At 38.8% G+C, this 25,090-nt stretch overlaps 1 protein-coding gene across 1 annotated transcript in view; it reads right to left on the bottom strand.

The window, feature by feature from the left end:
• Positions 1–25,090, bottom strand: part of MSH3 (mutS homolog 3) — a 173,184-nt gene that overhangs the window by 24,276 nt on the left and 123,818 nt on the right. Inside the window, exon 20 of the mRNA XM_055142873.1 lies at positions 13,248–13,405. Coding sequence (XP_054998848.1) covers positions 13,248–13,405 — 158 coding nt within the window. The remainder of the gene's footprint in view (positions 1–13,247; positions 13,406–25,090) is intronic.

Here is a 25,090-nt window from a genome sequence, read left to right as displayed (position 1 = left end):
TGTGCATCGCTCCTCAAAAAAAAAAAGAAAAAAAAAAAGAATATCCAAATGGAAAAGAAAAAAAATATCCAAATGACTGAAGGATATAAGGCTTTTTTCCTGTTAGATGTTCCTTGAGTCTTTGACATTTTACAAAGCCCTAGAGAAGAACTACTACAGCGTAACTTTCAAACTCATTTCAAAATAGGACTCCTGAAACTTCTCCCAGAGCACCTGGTGACATTTGGAGAAATGCCTGTTTAGCACAAAGGAAATTGGAGTAGGGAGGAATAACAGAAATAATTAGGTAATACTCATGCTACAGTCAAAAAGTTAACAGCAACATCTAAAATTTGGGGTTTTGACCTGCTTTGTGATGCTGGTAACTACTTTTTCCACACAATGGATTTATCAAGTTTTGCTTTAAAAATTTGCATGTGACCTACAGCAGACTGATATATACTCTTACTTTCAAGACCCACTGAAACTGAGTCTTAAGGATCTCTGGTTTGAGCCCTGGGGGATGGGGTGGGGTGGGCTGGTTGTAATGTGTTGTCCACACACTGGTGGCACTTTCTTTTGTGTGGATGTTCCAGATTCTTCCATGAAGAATAGACCCAAAGAGATAATTCTGTCATCTTCCTAGAAGTGCGTGCTCCTTGAGAGGAGGCTGTGGATTCACCTCAGATGTGAGGCAGAATGTCTTATTTATAAACACACATCTTATACGTGATGACTGAGTAAAGTTCGTAGAAATGATTCAGTTTGAGGTTTTTAATGTAACTTACCCAGCACACAATACTCAAAAATAAACAATTTTGGGGCTGGAGCGATAGCACAGCGGGTAGGGCGTTTGCCTTGCACGCGGCCGACCTGGGTTCAAATCCCAGCATCCCATATGGTCCCCTGAGCACCGCAAGGGGTAATTCCTGAGTGCAGAGCCAGGAGTAACCCCTGTGCATCGGCAGGTGTGACCCAAAAAGCAAAAAAAAAAAAAAAAAAAAAAAAAAAAATTTGAAAATGTCTGAAATTGAAACAAACAAAAAACCCGATAATTTGTAGAAAAAGTTGTAGGGGGTAAAAGGACTTAATAGCTGGTGGGGCGCTTGTCCTGCACACAGCTAACTGGAGTTTGACACCTAGCACCACAGACGGTCCCCTGCGTCCCCCGAGGAGTGATCCCTGAGCACAGAGCCAAGGGGACCACCTCTGGATATAATCCAAACAAACAAAAAATTCGATTTCCTTTTATGTCTCAATATAATTAGGATTAAATTTTCTCACTGTTACTAAATTTACTCTAAAAGACATAAAATTATAGAATATATGACTAAGATAAGAATTTTTAATGGAATATGAAAAATCATTATTATTTTGGGGTCACACCTGGTTATGCTCAGGAGTTACTCCTGGCACTGCATTCAGGAATTACTACTGGTAGTACTCAGGACCATACAGACATATAGAACAACAGAAATCAAACCCAGGTCGAGTACATGCCAGGCAAATGACCTACCCGCTATACTATCAACTCTGGCTTTCAAAAATTAAGTTTTAATAAGTTCCATGGGAAGTTTTTTCCAAAAACATGACACAAGGAACTAAAAACCCAGGGGCCAGAGAGATCATCTAAAGAGCTGAGTGCATTCAATCCCCAGGACAATAAGGTCCCCTAAGCCTCTCTAGGAATAACTCCTGAGCCCCACCAGGTGTGAGCCCCAAAATCAAACAAGCAAAACCACCCAAAATGGTACCCAACCTCAACAGTATTCACTTGTATTTTCCAGTTGAAAATACTGCATTTAAAAAAGCACTTACCACAGTACCTAAAAGGAAAATTAGAGAGAGACAGAGAGAAAGAAGAAAAGTGCCAGAGAGCATAGAGGCAGGCTGTGTGAGGGGGGGTGGGGGAGGCAGGCAGGTGGGAAGCTGGGGGCACTGGTGGTGGGAAATGTACACTGGTAAAAGGATGGGTGTTGGAACAATGTATAACTGAAACCCAATCATGAACAGCTTTGTAACTGTGTATTTCACTATAATTATGTATATATATATACTCAGTGCAATGATATATATATACACACACACATAAACAAATAAAAGTGAAAAAACACTCAAATTTTATTTTCACAGTAACCTATTTAACAAAGATGATTTTCCTATGTTATGTATTTCTAAATTATTAGCAAATGTGTGCTGCTAAAGTGAAATCTTTTCCAATGGTGTCTTAAAAAAGCCTTTCTGCTCACCTAAACTACTCCAACTTATGCCTTCAAAGCTTTCCTAACTGTCAAAACCAACAGATTCCCCCACGGTTCATCCTGATCCTCTTTGCCTTGTCAATGATGGCCACCAACTCAACCTTTTCCTACTGTCTGATTCGGATGAGCTGTAGATACCGAAAGGTGATGGCTTCAGATCACTGATTCCCAAAGTGGGTCATCCACCCTCCCAGGGGTACGACCCTGGGACCATACTAGGCTCAGGTACAACTAGTGGGGGCAGGGGGAGAGGGGCCACCTTCTGTCTGTTCATGTGAAGATGATAGATTTACAAAAGTGCACTGAGTAATTTTTATTTTGAGAAAAGATAGGTTAAGTCAAATGAGTTTGGGAAGCTCTGCTCTAGACAAAACAGTTTCATTTTGTTTATTTTTTCCCCCTCATTTGTCTTTTAAAATGTTAAATCTTTTGTTTGGACACACTAACACAAAGAAATTCACTTTTGGACTTAGGATAAAGTTATGCTGATGAGAGTCCGGCACCATTAGGCCTCTCCCATGGAGAGATAACCCCGCAGCAGTTGGACAGTCACGGGGAAAAACACACATTCTGTTATGATTCTCTTTTCCCAGGGCATCTGGTGATAAAGTAGCAGAGCAGCCCAGCAGATACTGAAGAAATCTGGGCTCACCAACTAAGTACTGTGGCCAGTGGAAGGATGTGTAACTGTGGGAAGTATTTAATGATAAAAATATCTGTCAACATCTCTTTAGTATATAGCTTATTTTTTCAATAAATTTCAGCACAATAACGACTTTATAAGAGTCTAAAGAACATATAAATTTCATTAGTAAGTACCTTTACCCTCTTGTCTTGGTTACAAGTTAGTAATCTTATAATATCAGCCTTACCTTTATCTTATGTTTCCATCATTTCAAATAATCGTGAAAATGGAAACTATGGGACTTTAGGCTTCATCTTACACTGAGTCTGCTCTGAATAGAGGTTACAGTTATGTGATTAAGAAGACAAAACCACTCCGATATTTTTAGGAGTGGCGGCTGTCTAATCTTTCTAATCCCCCTACTCCCTCCTCACCAATAATCTAATACGGGTCAACAAAGCTTAATAAAGCATTAATAGAGAAAATAAACCATTTTTTTAAGTCTGTTTCTAAAATAAAGAATAATTTCATGAAAAGCCTATGTTTGTTTTTATGAGATATTCTGAAGTAACACTTTAGATGTTTCTAAATTACAGTGAATGGGATGGAACTCTGTCTCATCAAATCAGTCTCTAGGATTTATGCAGGGAAAATGCTTGCATGAGGGAGAAATATTGCAATTAACGGGAGTGGGGGTTGGGAGGGTCTTTTTGTAATGAATAGCAATACTGGAACTTAAATATCCGAACCATAAAACTAAGGTAATGATTATAATATTGCATTAAGATTTTTCATATACTTTACATGCTTGAAAAGAGTGTGATAAAGGGACCGAGAGACAGTAGAAGGGTGCTTGCATTGCATGCCGCTGATCTGGGTTTGATCCTTGGCACTGTATGTGGTCCGTATATGGTCCCCAATAAGCACTGCCGGGAGTGATTCCTGAACACAGAGCCAGGACTGCAAGGCATGCCCAACACCCACCACCCCTAGTATATTTATAGAGTAATACATAATTAAAATTCACCATTTTACCTCTTATGCAAATAATCCAATGGCATGAAGCACATTCACAAGGTTGTAGATTATCACGACTCTAGGTAATCAGAAATTTTCATCATCCTCAAACAGAAACTCGGCATCCATAAAAAAATAACTCCACATTCTACCTTTCCACTGGTAAGCTAGTCTACTTTCTGTCCCCATGTATTTGCCTGTGAAGCTCTCATAGGTCGAACTGTACCATTTTTTCTCTCCAAGTAACATAGAGCGATTTTACGTTAGCTTATTTTTCCTTCTTTTTGAAGTTTGATATGTTCACATTTATTTCATTTTCCTAAAAAGTTTGCAGAATTCCATCTGGAACAGATTTTAAACTTGTCTTCTTTTATTATACAAACTTTGCAGGGGGTAGAATTACAGGTAATTTTTTTTTTTAATCTTTTGAGTTTCTCTATAGTTTTCTTTCTTCTCTTTTAAAATGCTCAAAATAACATTTATTTCAGGAAAAATTCACATAAATTGGAGATCAAAGCACCCTAACGGGGTCCCATTTTGATTGGTGAACCAATAGTTTCTTGCTGGAGTGGGGAAAGAGTAGGTAGGGGTGGGAGAGAAGGAAGAAGGAAGAGGAAGAAGGGCTAGGTAGAAAGAGGGAGAGTGCATCTATAGTTTTAAATTTTGTACATTGAACAAGCAATAGTGTGTAATTAGGAAGACAATGTTATTTTTAAAACCTTGAACAATACATCTAAAGAACCCTTATAATCTGTTGTATCATTATATTAAGACAAAGCAAAATGATGGTAATTATCAAGTTAAATAACCAGCTGTTTCTAGCAATATCAAAAATACTTTATTAGCAGCAGGAAAAAATTTTCTTTCTCAGTATAACTGTTTCTACCTATAGTTATAACCAGATCAGACTACTGTATTGCAAATCGACATATGAAAGCTGTGACACTGAACTACAAATATAACCAACAAAAACCACTAAAACCATCTTTCCACTTCAAATGGAAACACTCCTCGACAGCTATCCATGGGAAAAGCAAACTTGTCTTAGTTCCTGTCACTGAGAGCATCTGCAAAGCACACACAGGCCACATGTGAAGAATACAGCTATTTCCCTCCCAAAGGAATTTCTGAATGTGCTGGTTGTACAAATCATTCTCCAAATTTTCTAGTTCAGTGGTTTTTAACCTTTTTATACCTGAGGCCAAGCAGTTAGAATCAACTGCATGGGTCTATGCTAGGGGAAAATCCAAGAATTTCAAAGGATAATAACTAACAAAACAATGCTCTCTCTTGATCTTAACTCCGTGACAATCACAAATAATTAAGACCATCAAAGGAACAGTAAGATACATTAGAGTAACTGAAGAGAACCCAATACAAGCAGATTATGCATTCTACATTATGAGACTGGGCAAATCACAATTTCTTTGAGTTTTTCTTCTGCAGAATGACAGGAATTAACACTAAACAGTTGCTCCCAAATTTGGAAATGCTTAGAATCATCTGCAGAGAGGTTCTGAAACATGAGTACAAAAGTCTCCTTCATTGTACCAATGACAACATGAATTGAGAGGACATACTTGATCACTTCAAACCAAACTAGACTCAAAGGTGACTATGAAGCATTCAATTCTACTAACAACCTTAGCATTAGCAGCCTGCATTTACACTGCATTATTTTTACTGCTTAAATTTCGGTTAGCAATATTACAGAACTTCAACCTCTGTATGTGTGCAAGACTCACCACATGTGCCACCAACTAACACAACTTTCTATCAAAATGATGAAGTGCACTAACTCGGTTTTGCTCTCTAGAGCTTCAGGAAACAAACCACAGAGATAGTCCTAAGGCAACATTTATGATGACAACATTTCTAACAACCTACTTACTGACTCAAATATTATTTATGATGTGGTTTTGTTATTTACCACCAGGGGAAGAATTAAAGATAGTTAAGGATGTTTTCTATCTGAGAATGATATTATGTTTAAAGAGTGCAAATACTCCATAGTACAGACTCGATCAATATTTGCTGAATTAATCTAATCTGGACAAACAAATCAGCTATCATTCACAAAATTTTTGAAAGCGAATATTTATGATAACTGAATTTGGGATCAGGGAAATATCTCAAAGGGCTAGAATCATGCTTTTTTAGCATGCAGCAGCCTGGGGTTCCATCCCTGGCACTGCATGGTCCAAATACTGCCAGGTTATGGCCCCCAAATCAAAATAAGTCAATAAAATAATTTAATTTAAACACCTGATCACCTTCCAATTCTGTCTCAAAATAAACATTCTGGTACCACTCTGAGTACACAGCATTCGAGAAACTGTGCCAAAAGAGAGCATTAACACAGATAGCATAGAAGGAAAACTTTTAATTTTCCTTCTAAGCAGCCACTTAATGTAAATGTCCCTTTCTACTGACATTTAATTAACAGAAGTAACTTATGCTGTGATGTTAATGCTTTTGCTTTCTTAAGAAGCATACTTAATGACTACATTTCTAAAATTTAAGTACTGAGACCAAAATGTTAAATGAGGTTTAAGTTTGCATGTATCAGGATAATAAACAACAGACTTTCTTTTAGAGATGTACTAAAAGATGTTAATAATCCTTGGAAAAATGTCTAGAAATATTTCATTTGTGAGCAAATACATCATAATACACTGACATAAATATACCAATCAGAGCCAAATGCACATATTTGCCAAAGCTCTACTAAAAAAATATTTTTTTTAAAAAAGCTTCTTATTTAGGAAAAGATTCATTTGAGGTTACAATATTCAGAAAAAGCCTACTAAAATCTCCTTAAAGCTTCTCACGCAGGTGCACAGTGCCCTGTGCCCAGTAAGTACTTTATGGGTATTAATAGACTGCATACAGTTGAAAAACCTATTACACATGTACAAGTAGTAATAAAAAATACCTATCTTTAGGATTAAAGTTTGGAGACAAAATTTAAGTCTTTATGTTACTCTGCCACATTTTAATATTTTTGCCCATTAAGTACAAAAAGAATTTGAAGTGACTTTTACCAACATATTTAAAATGGAAGAATTAAAATGAATAAGAAACTAAGATTACAAACCACACAGAAAATTTGAGACAGCAAATTAAAAAAGGTTTTTTTGAGATGATGATTCAGTTTCAGGTATAACACAATGATTCAATATTCGTATAAATATTTAAAATACTTTAAAATACTAATTTTGGGATTTTTAACTCAGACATTCCAATTTAATAGGTATGTGATGGGGTTTATAGTAACATTTTAAAATAAGTATTTCTATGATTCCCATATCACTATGAAATACTTGCATGTAAGACGAGAAGGGGGAAAGTTAATCAATTTGTTTCTACACCTGGATCTTGAGTTCAGCTTTTGCATTCTTGGCAGTAAAGACAAAAAGGAATTAAAAAAAATTCAGTCATTGGCTGATAATAGGAAACCTGGATATTTGTCAGGGAAAGCCAATGAATTACTTCAGTCTGTTTGTAAGCCAGCTCAGCATGTACATGGCGGGCGGGGTGGGGGGGAACCTCCAGCTGTTACAAAAAATAGTTTAGTAAATAGCATTTCATATGAGGACATTAGTACAAGTGAAAATGTCCCTAGAGTAACTTTTGAGAATATATATCAATGTCAGGCTGACTGGGTTGGGAACACCTGTAAAGGCATTAGAGGTTGCCCCCAAAACCTCCATCCCTCTTTGAAAGCCCGGCTAGCTAACGAGAGTATCCCGCCTGCACCGCAGAACCTGGCAAGCTACCTTTGGCATACTCTCCCCGACCCTGAAAGAGCCCCCAGTAGACCATTGGGCTACACTAGCATGTGACAGGGACAACGGCACCTGCTTGAGCAAACCGATGAACAACGGGATGACAGTGATACAGCGATATCTAAGTGTCAAATGAGAACTTTTATTTTAATTTTTAAGGTGCAAGGATAAACTTTTAAACACTGCTACTGGATCTAAATGGGTCTACCTGCTTCAAGATTAAGAAAGATACATATTCTTTTACTCGACAGTCTCATTCCAAGACTATAGGCAAGATTCAGAAAATGCTTCTATTCATACCATGAGAAAATATGAGATAAGCATCAGTAATCTTCATTTTTGCAACATTTTGCAACTGAATCATGTAAAATGTACATCAAGAAAAATTGAGGCCGAAGCAATCTAGTGGCTGCAGTGTGTGTGTTGCGCCGAAACTCCTTGATCTCACTGACCTTAAGGATCTCTTCAATGTGGACACACTGCTCTGGCATAAGGACTTATTCTCTCCCCATCCCCCGTCCTCTTCTTGTTGCCATTGGGAAGGACAGTACAAGGATAAAGTATGTCAAATTGAGATCTTAGGATTTTTACTAGGATATAGAGTGGCACTAGGCTTCATGTTATTGATTCATTATAAAAGTTTAATCATCTTACAATCCCTCCTGTGAAAGAAAATATGGTCAATATGACTAAACACATAATCCTACCTAATCCCATTCCCTCATGCTTTATCCAGAGTAACTGTTTTTCTGTTTTTCTTGACTATGGTTTTTTTTATCCTAGGCACTTCTCTACATTTTTACTAGCTATGTTTAATTTTTTCACTTTTTTTTTTTTTGGTGGGGATGCGCATCAGGGCTTATTCCTGCTATGGCTCAGGGAAACGTATGTGATGCCAGGGATCAAACCTGGGCAAGGCAAGTGTCCTACCCACTGTACTACCTCTCCAGTCCTGAAGCAAAGTTTAGAAAAAGGAGAACGCTCTTAACATACCATATATGTGAAGACAGACTTTTACACCCCAAATACTAAAGACAGAAATTCTAGAAGGAAGAAAGTGAACATTTACTAAACATCTACTATGTGGTAGGCAGTCCTTATTATCATAGTTGTTTAGGATTTAAGTAGCATTATTTCCATTTAATAGGTGAGAAAATGAAGACAATAAGTCCAGTAATTTGGCAAAGGTGACACAGCTGTTGGTGACGGAAGTGGAATTTGTGCCCAAGGATAATACATTTCAGTAAAAATACTGAATTTTTTCCCGTGGCACCATTTTTCCATGAAGGCCCCAAGAAAATAAAACCAACAAGGCATGATTAGGAAACCAGTGAACTTCTATTGAAAGTTAAACTCTAAAACCTCCATCCGTCCCCACACATAGTACATTTAGTCACATTCAGGGGGTACTAGTAAGACATTAGAGAATCCCAATGCCTCATTCAAAAATGTGCCAAGTTTGTGATTTTATCTTATTTACACCAATAAACAATGTTTCATGGAAGCTGGTAGAAGGTGGTAGAAAACCCAAGTCAGAGAGAAAGGATTTTATTACCATATCTCATTGTATGATCATCAAAGACTTTATGCCAATTAAAATTTTTTTCTTTCTTTTTACAAAAAGGGGTACGACTGTCATATGAAGCTTTTACAAAAACTATACTAGTGTTCCAAAAGCAAGGAATATGCAGTGGAGACATTATGTAGTGAAAAGAGGCAATCATGCTGGTTTGTATCAGCCCTCAAATCCTACAGGGGGGCTGGGCTCACCCCACAGGTGTCCACGCTAAGGAACATGAGCTTGGAGGATTCACTGCTAGCAAGGCTCTTCTTTGAGGGGAGATGGTACCCCTTCCCTCAAAGTTGCTTCCTGCAAGGACAACTCTGGCAAATAGAAACTATGTCTTTTCTTCTCTTTTTTTTTTTTTCCTTTTTCTTTTTGGGTCACACCCAGCAATGCTCAGGGGTTACTCCTGGCTCTGAACTCAGAAATTACTCCTTGCTTTCTTGGGGGACCATATGGTATGCTGGGAATCGAACCCAGGTTGGCCATGTGCAAGGCAAGCACCCTACCAGCTGTGCTCTTGCTTCAGTCCCATACTATGATTTTTCATGAAATACTCAGCATAGACCTGCAAATACTCATGGCAGACCACTGGTGGAGGGATGAGTACTCAAGCAGTGTATAACTGAAACATAAACATGAAAATATGTAAATCTGTATCTATACCCTCACGGTGATTCATTAATAATAAAAAAAAAAAGTTACTCCAGGGGCCAGAGCGATAGTACAGCGGGTAGGGTGTTTGCCTTGCACACGGCTGACTCGGGTTCAATCCCTGGCATCCCATACGGTCCCCCAAGCAGTGCCAGGAGTAATTCCTGAGTACAGAGCCAGGAGCAACCTCTAAGCATCGCTGAGTGTGACTCAAAAAGAAAAAAAAGATAAGGCACAGGCTGATAAATTTTAGTATTTAAATATTCACAATCCATATTTCTTAATTTTTTAATTTAGCAAATGATTTCTTGCTAATTAACACTTTACACTTGGGATCAGCCTTATAATACGTGAAGTCAATATCTCCAGGTGTGTTTCAGATTAATAAAAACATTAACAAAAGCTAAAAATAACTTCTTTCTAATGAACTGGACCTCACATTATTAAGATCTACTGACATTCGAAGTTCAGTATAAAACTTGGAGTGTTTCTCCAAAAGGAGTGGAGTTCATTTCTTCAAATAATATACAACATAATGGTGGCATGGGATAACCAGCCATGAGCTTTAGAGCAGATACCAAAATAATTCAGTGACCAAAGTTGGGGGTTTTCACGCTAAACATATCTCTGGGAATTAAATGGTCAGCTTCATGAACATGGCTTTTTAAAAACCTTTTGGGAAAAACTATGCTAGGACTCAGTTGAAGTGTTGAATGTGCATTATTTAATTTAAACTACACAATAGCCCTAGGATGAAAGTATCACTGAGTAATTCCATTTTTATGAAGGAAACCGGCTGAGAGTTTATCACCAGCATGGTCTGATATTCAGTTAGATTCCTGTCTCAGAGATTTGCCACAGGTTTAGCAATGATGCTTAATTTGGAGTTTCAACTTATGATATGGAAATATAAGGGCCATCTTATCTTGAGTGTGATGTTTGGAGTCATAGCAACTATCCTACAATTATAGAAGAAAGGAAATGAAATTGCAGAGTCATCGAATCACCAGAAACAGCCACCACCCTTAACCCTGCTTGTTTTATGAGCAAGGCTACTGTTATTATTTTTCTATCACTTGCATCTAGAAACATTCCTGCTACTGCCTTCTGACAAGGTTTTCCTCTAGATCTATTCCCCTACATTGCTCATTAGTTTTGCCTCTAAAACTTTTATTCTTCCCACGCGAACGGCTGCTCTGCTCCTGAACAACCATGATCCCGGAGGCCCACTAACTAATTTTGGAACCCAACGGCTTCTTGCAGAAATGCTTCTAAACTGTGAACTAAGCTATAGCCCCATGCCACCCAAGGAGGGGAAAGGTTTTTCTCTCTCAGCCTTTCCTTTCGGCGGCAGCTGCGGTGTGGAGACCGCCATCTTTTAGAGCCCACTAAACAGAGGTATGAGCTTGGAGTGATGTGACTTCTGGCAGAAATTTCTCTGGACTTAATTAGTAAAATACCAGAAATCCAAAGCAACCTCATATGCTCTTTATTCTCAGCAATGGAAAACAAATGATCAAATCATGCCTTTTCGGCAGGTCTGATTGTTGGGGGAAAATTCCAAACAATAATAGTGAGTTTTCTGTTGAAACATTCAATGTAATCAAAGTAAAGAGAGTGTAAAGTGAAAATCATCAGCCACATAGGCAGGGGGTGGGGGGTGGGGGTGAGATGGGAGATATACTGGAATTCTTGGTGGTGGAACATGTGCACTGGTGAAGGGATGGGTGTTCGATCATTGTATGACAGAGACTTAAGCCTGAAAGCTGTGTAACTTTTCTCATGGTGATTCAATAAAAAAAACTTTTATTTTTTTTCTCTTAATTAAATTTATGTCTCTCTCCCTAATAATGCAACTAAAATAACTAGTATATGTATTTTACATAATAGATTAATTACAATAAAAATAAAAGATTCTTTAATTTTTCTATGTTGAGTTATTTTATAAAGTGAACATCAAAACAGTATTTGTTTGGTTATAAAACAACAGAATATCAGATACTTTGGCCTGTTGATGTTTAAGTTAAAAGCACACTTTAAAGAAAGTACTTGAATGTCCATTCAAATCAATATTAGCATGTAATAAAGTCTGATGTGATTCCAGAGTCAAATATTTAAGGTATACAAAGTTGGATAATAAATTAGACACTGGGGCTGAAGAGCAGGTACAGCAGTTAGGGCTTTTGCCTTGAACACAGCCAACCAGAGTTTGATCCCCGGTATCCCATATGGTCCCCTGAGCCTGCCAAGATTGATCCATGAGGGCAGAGCAAGGAGTAACCCCTGAATATCACTGGATATGACCCCCTCCCCTACAAAAGAAACCCTCAGACACATTAAGCAATAGCCTATTTACAGACTGAATTTTTTTTCTTAAAAGTGTGCATGTAAGTAATATAAATCATACTTTAAGAATTGTCGTATTTATACTAATAGCTGAACAATTAAGTTAAACTACAGCTCTAATTAGTGAAACCATGATTTATTTTAATATTCTAAATATGGCACAGAATTCAGGCTTCTATATTGAGCGTAATCTGCATGGAAGAACATAAATTATTATAAGCCAGTGTCTTTTCTAGTATGTTCTGTTCTTCTGGTAAGGCAAGGAGGGTAAACTAAATTTTTCCTGTACTCTGCATAGAGTATCACTCCAAGCCTTCCACCTCTGGTTGAGCCAGAGTGAATCTGCCTGTGTACCTATTCTGGGGCCTAGGAGCCACACCCTGCAGTGCTCAGGGATGACTCCTTACTATACTTGGAGACATGTAATGCTGGGGGTAGAACTTGGCTTAGCCGTGTGCAAAGCAAGCACTTTACCCCTATTCTACCTCTGCAGTTGGGAGTTATTCTTTAAGAATGACTCTGTGTGCTCAGGGGACCATATGTGTTGCCTTGGAGGAACTGGGGTCAGCTGAATTGACCATAGGAAAAGCAAGTGTCTTACCTGCTGAACTATTTCTCCAGTCCTGCTTTGATCCACTGAAATACTGATTTTTTTTGCATAAATTTTTCTTTAAAGTAGAACTCCATAACTAAGCAAAATTTTAGGAATACTGGGCAAAATGATCCCCTGTCTCATCTGGTACTGACACTCAGGCTGAAATGATTTCCTTAAGCTTCAGTGCTCTAAGTACTTTACTTTTGTGTGTGTATGTGGTATTAGGATTCAAACTCAGGGTCTCAGACAAGTGAGGCCTGAGATCTTTTTTTTTTTCTTGAGGCCTGAATTCTACCATCGAGCTACATATCCAGACCTAAAGAGTTGGAATGCAAATGTACCTGTATAAGAAGAAAATTCATGTGACAATATGGGCTTGGTTTATTTTCCAAAATGTTTTTAAAACAGAACTTTTTACCTTGTGAAAATGCCATCCACAATTCCAATTGTTGCTTCTTCTGCAGGAACATAAGAGCCAATTTGAGCCATGATAGTAATCAGGGCCACTTGTTTTATGTAGGAGCTCTTTCCACCCATGTTTGGTCCAGTGATTATCATTACTCTCTCTGAGTTCCCCTAGAAAATCAAAGAGCATTTTTGCTTATTGTACCAGAGGGATTTTTTATGTAATAGCTATAATTTAGTCTTTAAGTGGAAATTCATTAGGCAAAAATTGCTTTGTGGTATTTAAGACTGTTACCACTTAAATATCACAGAGGGAAAGATTTCATTGCATTTAACTGGAACTGTACTACTGCAGAAAAGTGAATTCTTAGCAGCACACATAATTTATTTGGGAAACAACAATACAATAAGGGAAAAAGAGAAACAACCTGAACTGTAACCATCATGAATTTCTCATTAACTGGTCTTTGTGTGTACGTGCTTGTGCTTTAAATTGCTAACATTAAAATCAACAATTTCCATTTGTCCATCTTAAAACTACAGGTATTGTATATCTAATTGCCCACAGTGCTAAATTGGGTGGTAGCACATGAATTTTCCAGCTAAAGATGAATGACATCTAACGAGATTTATAATAGAAAATTCTCAACTTGAGTTTTATCAACATGTATTCACTGCCATTTAACGAGAGCAAGGAAAGGAGGCAAGGAGCTGCAACACTTACAAGAACTGTTTCTGGAACTTGCCTGTACCAGTCAACTACCATAGTCGATCTGCACAGACCCTGTCTAAGGGAAATTATCCAAAGGTAGCTCTCCATTAGTCCAAGGTATTGACATTCTGGGTTATGGGAAACTACCACCTTTTACAGTATCTGCCTGGTCAAGAACAACCAATTTATAACCCATCTACCATCTTAGTAGTGGCTTCACATAGAAGTTTCCTAAAACTGGGCCAAACTGAAGGGTCTCTTGGGAGTTTAAACTGAGAACTAAGGAGAGGCTGAAAAGAAACACAGAATGATGCTACAAAACACTAGGGGACCATGAGCTAGGAGTCATTAGGAAACAAAAGATATGAAGAAAAGTATAGGAAACAGCAGTTAAAGAGTTAGTAATGAAGGTGAAAAAACAAAAAGCAAAAAACCAGGGGAGAGCCATGAGAAACTCCATGTAAATGGGTTATCAGAGTAAAACATGAAAAAATCTTACTATTGAAGGAATAAAAGAAAATCTGTTCCAAGTTGAACTGTCTCCTAACTTTACTTAACTTCAGTTTCTTCCAATATTATTTCTTCCCTGTGGCTGCATGTGACTTCAAAATAAGCCTAATTACTATTACTTGAAAGCACTTGAGTGATCTGGGTTTCTGGGAAAAGGAAGAGCCTAGCAAAGTAAGAGTAAAGAAATCTGATGCAAGAATAGTGATGAAATTAAGGATTAAAATAAAATCTATAAAAATTTAAAAATAGGGACCCTCTGCTCCTAAAGACTATGATCCGAGACGTCTTCTAACCCATTTTGGCACCCAGAGCGGTTTCTTACAGTAATGCATCTAGACTGTAAACTGAGCTAAAATATCACAAATCCAAAAGAGTTCATAGAGTATTCATTCTCAGCAGTGAAAATAAATTATTAAATGATGCCTTTTCAGCAGGCCTGATTGTTGGGGGAAAATTCCAAACAATAATAGTGAGTTCTCTATTGAAATATTGAATGCATTCAAAGTATAGAGAGAATAAAGTAAAGAGCATTAGCTACTTAGGTGGGGGCTGGGTGGGAGGGGGGTATTTTGAGGTTCTTGGTGGTGGAACATGTGCACTGGTGAAGGGATGGGGGTTCAATCATTATATGACTGAGACTTAAATCTGAAAGCTTTGCATTTTTTTTCACGGTGATTCAATAAAATAAAAACTGAAAAAAAAATTTACCAAACATCCAGCTCAAAAAAAATAATAAATTTTAAAAAATTAAAAAATAATAAGCCTATTATAAATACAGATTTGGCATAACTGAATATTTTGAAATTTTTAGAAAACAAAAATTTCCTTTAAAAAATTGACAACACAAAAATTAGCAAACTCTGAGCTGTTTTTCCCCCAGCATGTGAGGCCGGCTTCCAAGCTGTGGAGCAAACCTCCTGGTACTTATCTCTACTATCCTTGGGTGTTAGTCTCCTATTCTGTTACTCTATAGTCCACGCAATCTTTCTATGTCTGTCCCTCTTTTTCTGACTCATTTCACTTAAGATGATACTCTCCATGTCGATCCACTTATGAACAAATAAATAAATAAGAAAAATCCAAATCATCCTACATCTAATAAAGAAATTAAGCCCTCCCATAAGAAAAATGCCAAAATTAGCTATTTTCCTATGCACACTTTTAAGAAGAACATTTTTTTTTGTTTTTGTTTGGGGTCACACCCAGTAGTCTCCTTATGGAATTAATTTAACATTATTTTCTCTTATTTATTTATTATTTGGGCCACCTGGGAGGGTGCGCAGGGTTTACTCCTAGTTCTGTGCTCAGGAATCACTTTTGGTGGGGTTCAGGGGACCATATAGGGTGCCAGGGATCAGAGCTGTCCGGGTGAAAGGCAAGCGATTTGTCCTATGTACTATCTCTCTGATACAAAAGAACTACTGAAACCAAATCCTGAGTAGAATATATCTTCTTTCACAAACATTAATAAGCCAATGCAAGGATATATAAACATTTAGAGCTCCTCAGGAATTTTTAGTTTTTAGTTTAATGTGCAAAGGTGAACCAATATAAGTCATATTTACAGAAAATCAAATAACAATATCTGGTGACTCAGAGAAAGCATTTGACAAATTGTATATTCACCATTCATTTAAAAAGCGAAGAAAAAGAAAATAAATAGAATAAGGATTAAAAAAGTTTAAGAAATACCAAAATTAAGTCCCTGGTAAAGATCTAGAACAGGTACAATTCTTTTAAATGGCCCTGGGAGAGTAAATCTTACACTATTTTTGAAAACTGGCATAAGCTATAAAGGCTAAAATCAGACATACTTGAACAATTCTCCTCCCAGTTATATATCCAATAAAAGTATATACAATGCACACCAAAAACAAACAAATAATTGTTCATAACTGTACCTTCCATAATGAATTTCTTCAGTTGGAAGTAATGTAAAGTGGAATAACATAATCCACGGAAACAATAGTTGCCTTGGGAATTAAAAAGCAATCATCTCCTCTTCTTTGTCCCATTATAGCACAAACCTCAGTGAATAATTTATTTATAATGGGTACTACAGCAAAGAGTGGTACTAATGACCTCTTATCGTAAGCACACTACATCGAGCACTATGGAAAAATGATGTGGAGTAATTTTCAAGGTGGTATTAATTTCTTTTTCTTTTTTGCTTTTTTGGGTCACACCCGATGATGCACAGGGGTCACTCCTGGCTCTGCACTCAGGAATTACCCCTGGCGGTGCTCAGGGGACCATATGGTATGCTGGGAATCAAACCCAGGTCAGCCTCGTGCAAGGCAAACGCCCTACCTGCTGTGCTATCACTCCAGCCCCGGTGGTATTAATTTTAACAAGAATTTTGTCAAACAAATGATAGTGTGGAAAAATAAGTGAATAAATTCAAATAGAGAACTGGTCAAAAGTCAAGGTATGTAATTTCTAGTCCAGAGTTTGGGTTAGTTGCCAAAATTCTCAAAGTTTACACTTCCTTCCTTCTAAGAGGATCGGGAGTTGAATAAAACAATCTCAAATTCTATGAATTTCCAAAATACAATGTGTCCAAATTCAGACACATTACATGGCTACGTGGTCCTGGAAGGTCCAAAGGGTAAGAACTTAATTAACTCTGCTCCAGATCTAACTGGAAGACAGGAACCTGGGGGCCGAGTACTATGAAACAGTTGGAAAAAATGGTCAGATTTGTGGTCCAGTGAGTTGAAATGGGTTTTTTCCAAGTCTACCCAACAACTGATTTCTATTTGACTTTAATATCATCTCCTATTATTGTACCCCGATACCCCCTGGCCCCCATACACACACTTCCCCGAAATACTAGCAAGACACAGTTCCTGTTTTCCCGTGAGACACAGAGGCTTGGAGAAGCTACCATCTGTTCCAAAAGTGCAGGGCTACTAAGTAACACACTGCTAAGGCAAGATAATGCTGTAACAGATGTTTCAAAGGTGATCCCTGCTATGACAGGGAATCTCAGTCACTGCTAAAGAGGATGAGTCCAGAGTCTGTGAGTCCATCACTGACATGGATGACCAGCCAGAGTATTTCTGAAGTCAGGAGAAACACAGAGAGAGGGAGGGAGGTAGGGAGGGAGGGAAGGAAGAAGGAAGGAGGGAGGGAGGGAGGGAGGGAGGGAAGGAAGGAAGGAAGGAAGGAAGGAAGGAAGGAAGGAAGGAAGGAAGGAAGGAAGGAAGGAAGGAAGGAAGGAAGGAAGGAAGGAAGGAAGGAAGGTAGGTAGAGAGGGAAGGAGGGAGGGAGAGACAATGGAAATTAGGGCGTAAAGACAGTATTATGGGATATAGTTACAAACATATAAAATTGACAATTCAAATTATATGATTATATAAATTTTTGAAAAACATTTTTAAAAAGATAGTATTATGGGTAGGGCATTTGCTTTGCATGTGGTCAATCTGGGTTCAATCCCTGGCACCCCCTATGGTCCCCTGAGCACAGCCAGGAGTAACCCCTGAGTATTTCTGGTGTGACCCCACACACACAAAAGGGGGGCGCAAAAAAGAAAACAACAGAAATCATCACATGTTAAGACCTGGGCATCCACTAATTTTCTGCAAAGAATTTTTTTCCTTGGCAGGTTCTGATATTGACAACTTTCTTCAAAGCAGAGTTCTGTCATGATAATAACTATTTTTATAATAGCTGCACGCTGCTAAAAAAAAAAAAATCACACTAAACCCAAACCACACCACCACAATCCTGGCAGTTTCAGTATTTTATTCCCTGAAAGTGCCAATCAATGGCAGGCTACAGTGAGAGGTCTCTAGTGCAATTCTACCCCAGACAAGTGTTCAGTCCTTTCAGTCAAAACTGTTCCAATTTTAAACCCAAGTGAACTATGCAAAGGAGCAGAAAGAGACAGGAGAGAAGGGACAAGGTATATGCTGAGAGACTGAGATAAAATTCCATGTTTTTTCTGATGCTTGAATGTTTCCCAATTTATATTCCCCTGGGGAAAGGAGTTACGTAGCACAGCTCCTCATTTCACAGAGTACCAAGGTGGACATGAGGAGGGCGGTCTATTCAAAGAGAGAGTACAGGAACAGCTCAGCAAAAGTGAACTTGTATCTCCGGTCACCATTAGACACTTTTCAACTACACCTACGTACTAATAAAAATAGTACCCAGTAACAATTTTTGAGCATCTCAAGGGCTAGAATAGACAGAAACGATTCTGACCAGAATGCTGGTGAAGCTCTAAGGAGAAAGTAGTATCTTTTGAGTCTTGAGGGATGAACAGGAAGAGTTTAACCAATGAAAACAGTAATGGACTAGAAGGGAAAAGGAACATTTTGGACCGACAGCAGCAGAGGTCAGATGCCAGTGTTTCAGAAGCAGAAGGAAGGGGTACCAATGGAGAAAAGTGATAGAAAATCATGTTCAAAGTCATTACTTTTTTCAATCATCTTGTAATGATTTGAACAATGATTAGGCTATATAAAAAAAAAAAGCACACACATGTACAACAAACTCTTCAAGGACAAGGCAGCAGTGAAATTAAATGAAGCTTGAATTAGCTCAAATGTACTTTATGGCTTGTACTATTGTCTGGATTAGGATAACGAGTCAGTAGCTCATGAGCATTATTCTACTTAGTTTTCACTTTTGTACAGTCAAACGAAGCCTTTCTGGGGTGGCTAGAAAAGGGAAGAAACAGAAAGTTTGTGGTCCTTGGTTGCCTCCTATATTCCGGGCTCTGATCATGTTTCTAGGATCATTTAAGTACATGAGCACCTACTATGCTCCACAAAGAGATGTCAGCTTCGGCCCCAGCTCTGCTTTGGATTCTCCAGAGAAGGTATCATGACGCAGACTCCAGAGCCCACCTGGTCCCACTCTAGAACTTGGGGGCTATGGCTTTCCCTGACACCACTGACATCCACCGAGTTCCAGAAATTCCTGGAAATTTTCCTGCCTTGCACCTTTGATTAATTTTCTTTTCCTACCAACTGAGCACGATTTTCCTTTTGCCCTCCCAACATGGTAAATCTATACTAAAATTTTATATAAATTACAAACATATTATAAAAGTTTCTATTTAAAAGGAAAGAATCTAAAATACAAAATGGTCAATGTTCATTGCCATCAAAGTATCACCCAGATAGAGAAGGGAACAGTATGACAACAATTGAAAAAAAATCATTTTGGACAGGAACTAAGTGTTGAAAGTAGGTAAAAGGATATACCTGATAACTTTTCAGTATTGAAACATAAGGGTGAGAGAGAAAGACAGAGAGAGAAGAAAAGAGCCTGCCATAGAGGCAATTGGGGGGAGGTTTGAAGAGAAACTGGGGACACTGGTAGTAGGAAATGTATACTGGTAAGGGATGAGTGTTGGAACATCATATGACTGAAACCCAATCATGAAAAACTTTCTGTGTACCTCACTGTGATTCAATTATAAAAAAAATATCATAGAGAGAAAGAAGGAAATTGTCTACTATAGAGGCAGGGGGTGTGGTCAGGTGGGAAATGTACACTGGCGGAGGGATGGGTGTTCATTCATTTTACGACTGAAACTCAATCATGAAAGCTTTGTAACTGTATCTCATGGTGATTCAATTAGAAAGAATTTTAAAAATAATCATGCAGGGCCAGAATGATAGTTTAGGATTAGGGCTTGCCTCCCTGTAGCTGACCTAGCACCTCATGCGGCACCCCCAGGTATCGCCAGGAGTGATCCCTAAGTCATCACAGTCAGATGACACACACTCCCCACGCCCACGAAAAAAAAAAAAATTTGTCCATTAGAAAGTCATTTGGTTTCTTAAGCAAAAAATCCTGAGGTTACAGGAGCTTACAGGGACCTTCCCCAAGCGTCCCATCCTGCCACACTACCTGCTGGTCCACCTTGCAGGTAACTGGTGTACCGCCAGGTTGGCCTCCTACCCTCACTGGTGGCAGGCGGGGCTAGAACAGGCAGTCCCAGGCAGTCCCTGAGGACTTCTCTTGCTCTCAGCTATCTTTCCTTTCTCCTCTGTATTCCAAAGCACCATCAAACACACTGCCTGCTCTTGTTTTCTCTATGTGCTATGTCTAAGAAAGGCTGAAAATCACTGGTTTATTTACAACGTTTTGGGCAATAGTTCAAAACTGTCCAAGACATATTACTTCTGGTAAATCAATTCCCCTGAATTTACCCAAGTGTGAAGAGAAGGTTATACCAGATGACCCCTAGTTTTTTTCCTAATTCTACAGTATAAATTTTCTACAACTTATAAAATCCCAGATAATAACCTAAAAAAATTCTTAAAAGTCTTTATTTTTGTTGTTGTGGGTGCTGGGGTCAAGGGCCTCTCCGTGAATATGCAAGGTAGGTGCTCTACCATTTGAGCCACATCCCCTGCCCTGAAAGTAACACTTTAGTGAAATGGGTGGGGGGAGGGAATGACAAATATTTAAAGTGAAATGTAAAGACTGCTCATGGCATTTAGCTAATTCTCATTTAGCAAATCTGACTAGGTATCAGCTATGTGCCAGCAAACTGTGACTGATAGTGGGATTAGAATGAAAGTGGCAAAGCATACTGCCTGTGTCATCAGAGTCCACTGGGAGCCCTGAACAAAAAGACACAGCGATAACTTACTGGCATAAGAATGGAAAAGGGGAGAAAAACATTGTGTTTGAAGGCATAAGAGAAGTCCCATTCCAGCTTTGGTGCGGAAAGCTGAGTGCAAGAGGTGACATCCAAGATAAAAAGTTGAGGAAGAAGAAGCTGGAGGGGTGGGGTGAGGGTGGTTGTGTGTGTGTGTGTGTGTGTGTGTGTGTGTGTGTGTGTGTGTGAATGCAAAAATAGGCTGATATGCCAAGTTAGGAGAAGCCTGTGGCTGGAGACTGGATGAAGAACTTGACAGAGGTGTGGAGGCAGAGTGGCTGCTGGGTCTAGACTCAGGTGATCTAGTCCATCAGGGAAGGGAACAAAACAGCAGGTTTAAAAGCAAATGTCTTTCAATAGGGCTGGGAAAAGCAAACACGGTTTCCTAGAAGATGAGGCCTTAAAGGATAGGAAGGAATGAACAATAGCATCCTGTTTATGCCTGTATTTTGGTTTTATTCTTTATTTAGGTTCTGATTAATTCTCAAAATAAATTCTCAAAATTAATTAAAATTCTCAAAATCAGGTGAGGAAAATTAGCTTAAAGGACTCTTAGAAAATGCTCTCTTCACTAAATATACATTCAGTGAAGTCACACTATGAGTATTAGTGCTTGAAAGAGCTTTCTCATCACTCTTTATCACATTTTATACAATCTCCTGAGTCAAGAAGTCAAGAATATAAACTCTGTTTACACCGTAATCACTAGGCAGAGAGGACAGAGTGTCTAGAGCACTGGCCATGTGCCAGGGCAACCCCACTTTAATCCCTGGCACCACATATGATTCGAAAGCACTGCCAGGAGCACAGAGTCTGGAGTAAGCTGGGTACCACCAAGTTTGGCGCAAAGCTTTCCCCTCCAAAATTATTACACAATAAAATCCATCACTCTCGGGGCATGCGGATGGCTGGCCATGGAATGCTCGCCTTACCTGAGCGCGACGACTGCACTGTGACCAGAAGCACTGGCCCATGTCAGGGTGCAGTCCCTGTCGCTCTGTTCTCCGGGCTCCCTGGTGCTGCAGCATGTGCTACCTCCAGAGCACCACGAGCAGGCATGAGCAGGCACAGACAGGCATGCAGCACTGCCTCTAAGCATGTGTGAGTCTGGATGTCGCAAAGAGAGGGAAATGTTGGGGAGAAATGAAAATCAGCCAATTGGTCAAATCCCGTAACTCAGAGTGCTCAGAGCGCTCTCCTAGTCTTCACACCCATCTCCACATTAGGTTCTTCATCAGAGACTGCTAAGTCACAGTTCTTCTCCGAGTCTGTGCTGTATTAGGTAAGTAAACCTAAAACAGCAGGTTAATAAAAGTCAATTAAGGGCTGCAGAGATAGTACTGTGGGTAAGGCATTTGCCTTGCATGCAGCCGACCCAGTTTGATCCTTGGCATCCCATACAGTCCCTCAAACATCACCAGAAGTGATTCCTGAGTGCAGAGCCAGGGAATAATCCCTGAGCACAATCAGTGGGCCTCAAACCCAATCCCCCCTCAAAAAAAATTTAATTATTTACCATTTGGAGTCTTAAAAGCTGTATTTTCAAATGTCCAATTCAAAAAATGTTGCCAACTTTTCTACTGGGTAATTTGTTAGTTCCCTTACAGTCTTTATAGGTATTCTATTGGTGTCAACTTACTTTGGTATATCCTCTATTAGATTAGGAGGGTATTATGTCTCTTTCTTCATTGTAAGGCTGACATTAAGCATAATACTAACACAAAAATGTGTCAAAAACCTTAAGAACAAAGTAATCAAAAATTATGTTAACAAAAGATTCATAAATAAATATGAGATAGTAAAAAAAGAGTATTTTAAATTTTGAGCAAAGCCTGGCTTATTTGGAAGCACTATAATAACAGAATACAGAAAAGTACACATGTAATTGTATGTACAGAAGACTATTTCTTAAAATTAAATTATCATCAAAGCAATAGTGCCAGATGAATTTCAGGAAATTATTTACAGTATAAATCTTATAATTAACACCTATAAAATATCTAAAATTGAGCTTTACATAGTAAGTTCTTTTTTAACACTATCCTTATATATAAATTTATACCCTACAAAATAGAATGCACTTCACCATAGCAACAGTTCTATATCAACTCCTACTCAAGTTAGAAAGAGCATATGTAAAAGAAATGAATATTCTGGAATATTCTGAGGTGGATACTGGAATAAATCACTCCATTTGTTTTGTAGAAATTTAAATATGAGTTGTTTCTTTAAAACATTCTTTTAGTGAGCCAACAGGCTATTATTAAATAACATAATCCACAATTCTTTTTAATTTTTATTTATTAATTGATTTTTTGCTTTTTTGGATCACACCCAGAGATGCTTAGGGGTTACTCCTGACTTTGCACTCAGGAATTACTCCTGGCAGTGCTTGGAGGACCATATGGGATGCTGGGGATCGAACCCGGGTTGGCCACATGAAAGGCAGACTCCCTACCTGCTGTACCATTGCTCCGGCCCCCCACAATTCTTTTTAAAAGAGAAGTAAAAAGAAAGAAAAGATAAAAAGAAAAAACACGTAATTGGGAAGAAAATTCATTTGCATCCTGGGGAATGGGAACAATAACAGGAGACGATGTTGAAGTAAAATAGAAACCAATATACTAACTGTTAGAACTACGTTACTTTCTAAAAAAATGTTATATCCCATTAATACTATGGGAACTGAAAAAGAAATTTCATATAGTCACACTCTTCCCTTTTTTGCACGGAAGCGGAGCCATACCTGGCAGTTCTCAAGGTATAATCCTGGATCTGTGCACAGGGATCAGTCTGGAGGTGCCTGGGGGACCATGTGGGGTACTGGGGAATCCAACACGGGTCAGGCACATGCAAGGCAAGCCCCCTATCTCCTGTACCATCACTCCTGCCAACAGTCTTTTTTAAAAGAGGAAAAAAAATTAGCACTTATTCACTTGGTTTGATAAAGTAATTTACAAATTCCCTATCAGAGTGAACAAGTTGACAGATATTGCGGGGCTGAGTTATATACTACCAACAAGTCTTTTGTTCTCTGATATTAAAAAGCGACATTAGAGATCATAGAAAGCAGTTCCCTCTGCATATCACCCTTGCAGCCAGCCAAATTCACCACGTGCAGATCTGTCATCCTTGCTGTATTAGAGCCCAAGACAGAATATTCGGCATATTCCCAGATCCTTTGACATTCTAGGTTTGCCTGCTCTTCCTTTATTTCAAACTACCCCTTTATATCAATTTTTCCACTGTCCTGAAAACTTCCCTGTTCCTAACCTCTGTGCCTAAATCCACACACTTGCACAAGCTGAAGGTTCCCCCTCCCCTCACCAGATTCCTCTGCAACTGTCTCATCTGGATGCTGAGCTTTTGCCACATTCTTTGTCCACCTCGGGGTTCAATGGCTTTTCTCACCTCTGCCTCTTCTTGGGACTTACCACCTCTGTTTGTCTGCACTACAGGCATCTATAAACTTTCTGTCACAATCTCCATCCAATGCAACAACTGGTTACTTGAGCCATCTTCTCTTCTGCTACAAGTCCCAAGTCCCGCTGTTTAACTTAGATGATTTCAACATTCACCTGGATGAAAATTTCATAAACCTCGTTCCTTGACCTCCATTATCTCCCAGGAGAGTCTCCACATTGGCCCTCTACATTCCTGGTCACACCTAGAATCTTACCACCACTCAGAAGAAGACCACCTCTAAAATCTTAAAGTCAGGAATCTCACTTTCTTTTCTTTTTTTCAGGGGAGGAGGACAGGGGAACACTGAGTGATGATCAAGTAATACTCCTGGCTCTGCACTCAGAAATCACTCGTGGTGGTGCTCGGGGAGACCATGTGGGATGCTGGGGATTAAACCTGGGTCAGTGGCAGCAAGGCAAGTGCCTTACCTACTGTACTATTGCTCTGGTCAAGAAATATCACTTTCTGATACAAGCTCTTTTACGTAATGCTGCCTTAACACAAATTCTTGAAGTCTCATGATCACATTAGTGGATTCTGT

The sequence above is a fragment of the Sorex araneus genome, chromosome 1 (genome assembly GCF_027595985.1).
Source record: "Sorex araneus isolate mSorAra2 chromosome 1, mSorAra2.pri, whole genome shotgun sequence".
Classification (NCBI taxonomy): Eukaryota; Metazoa; Chordata; class Mammalia; order Eulipotyphla; family Soricidae; genus Sorex; species Sorex araneus.
This window is presented reverse-complemented; position numbering and strand designations above follow the sequence as displayed.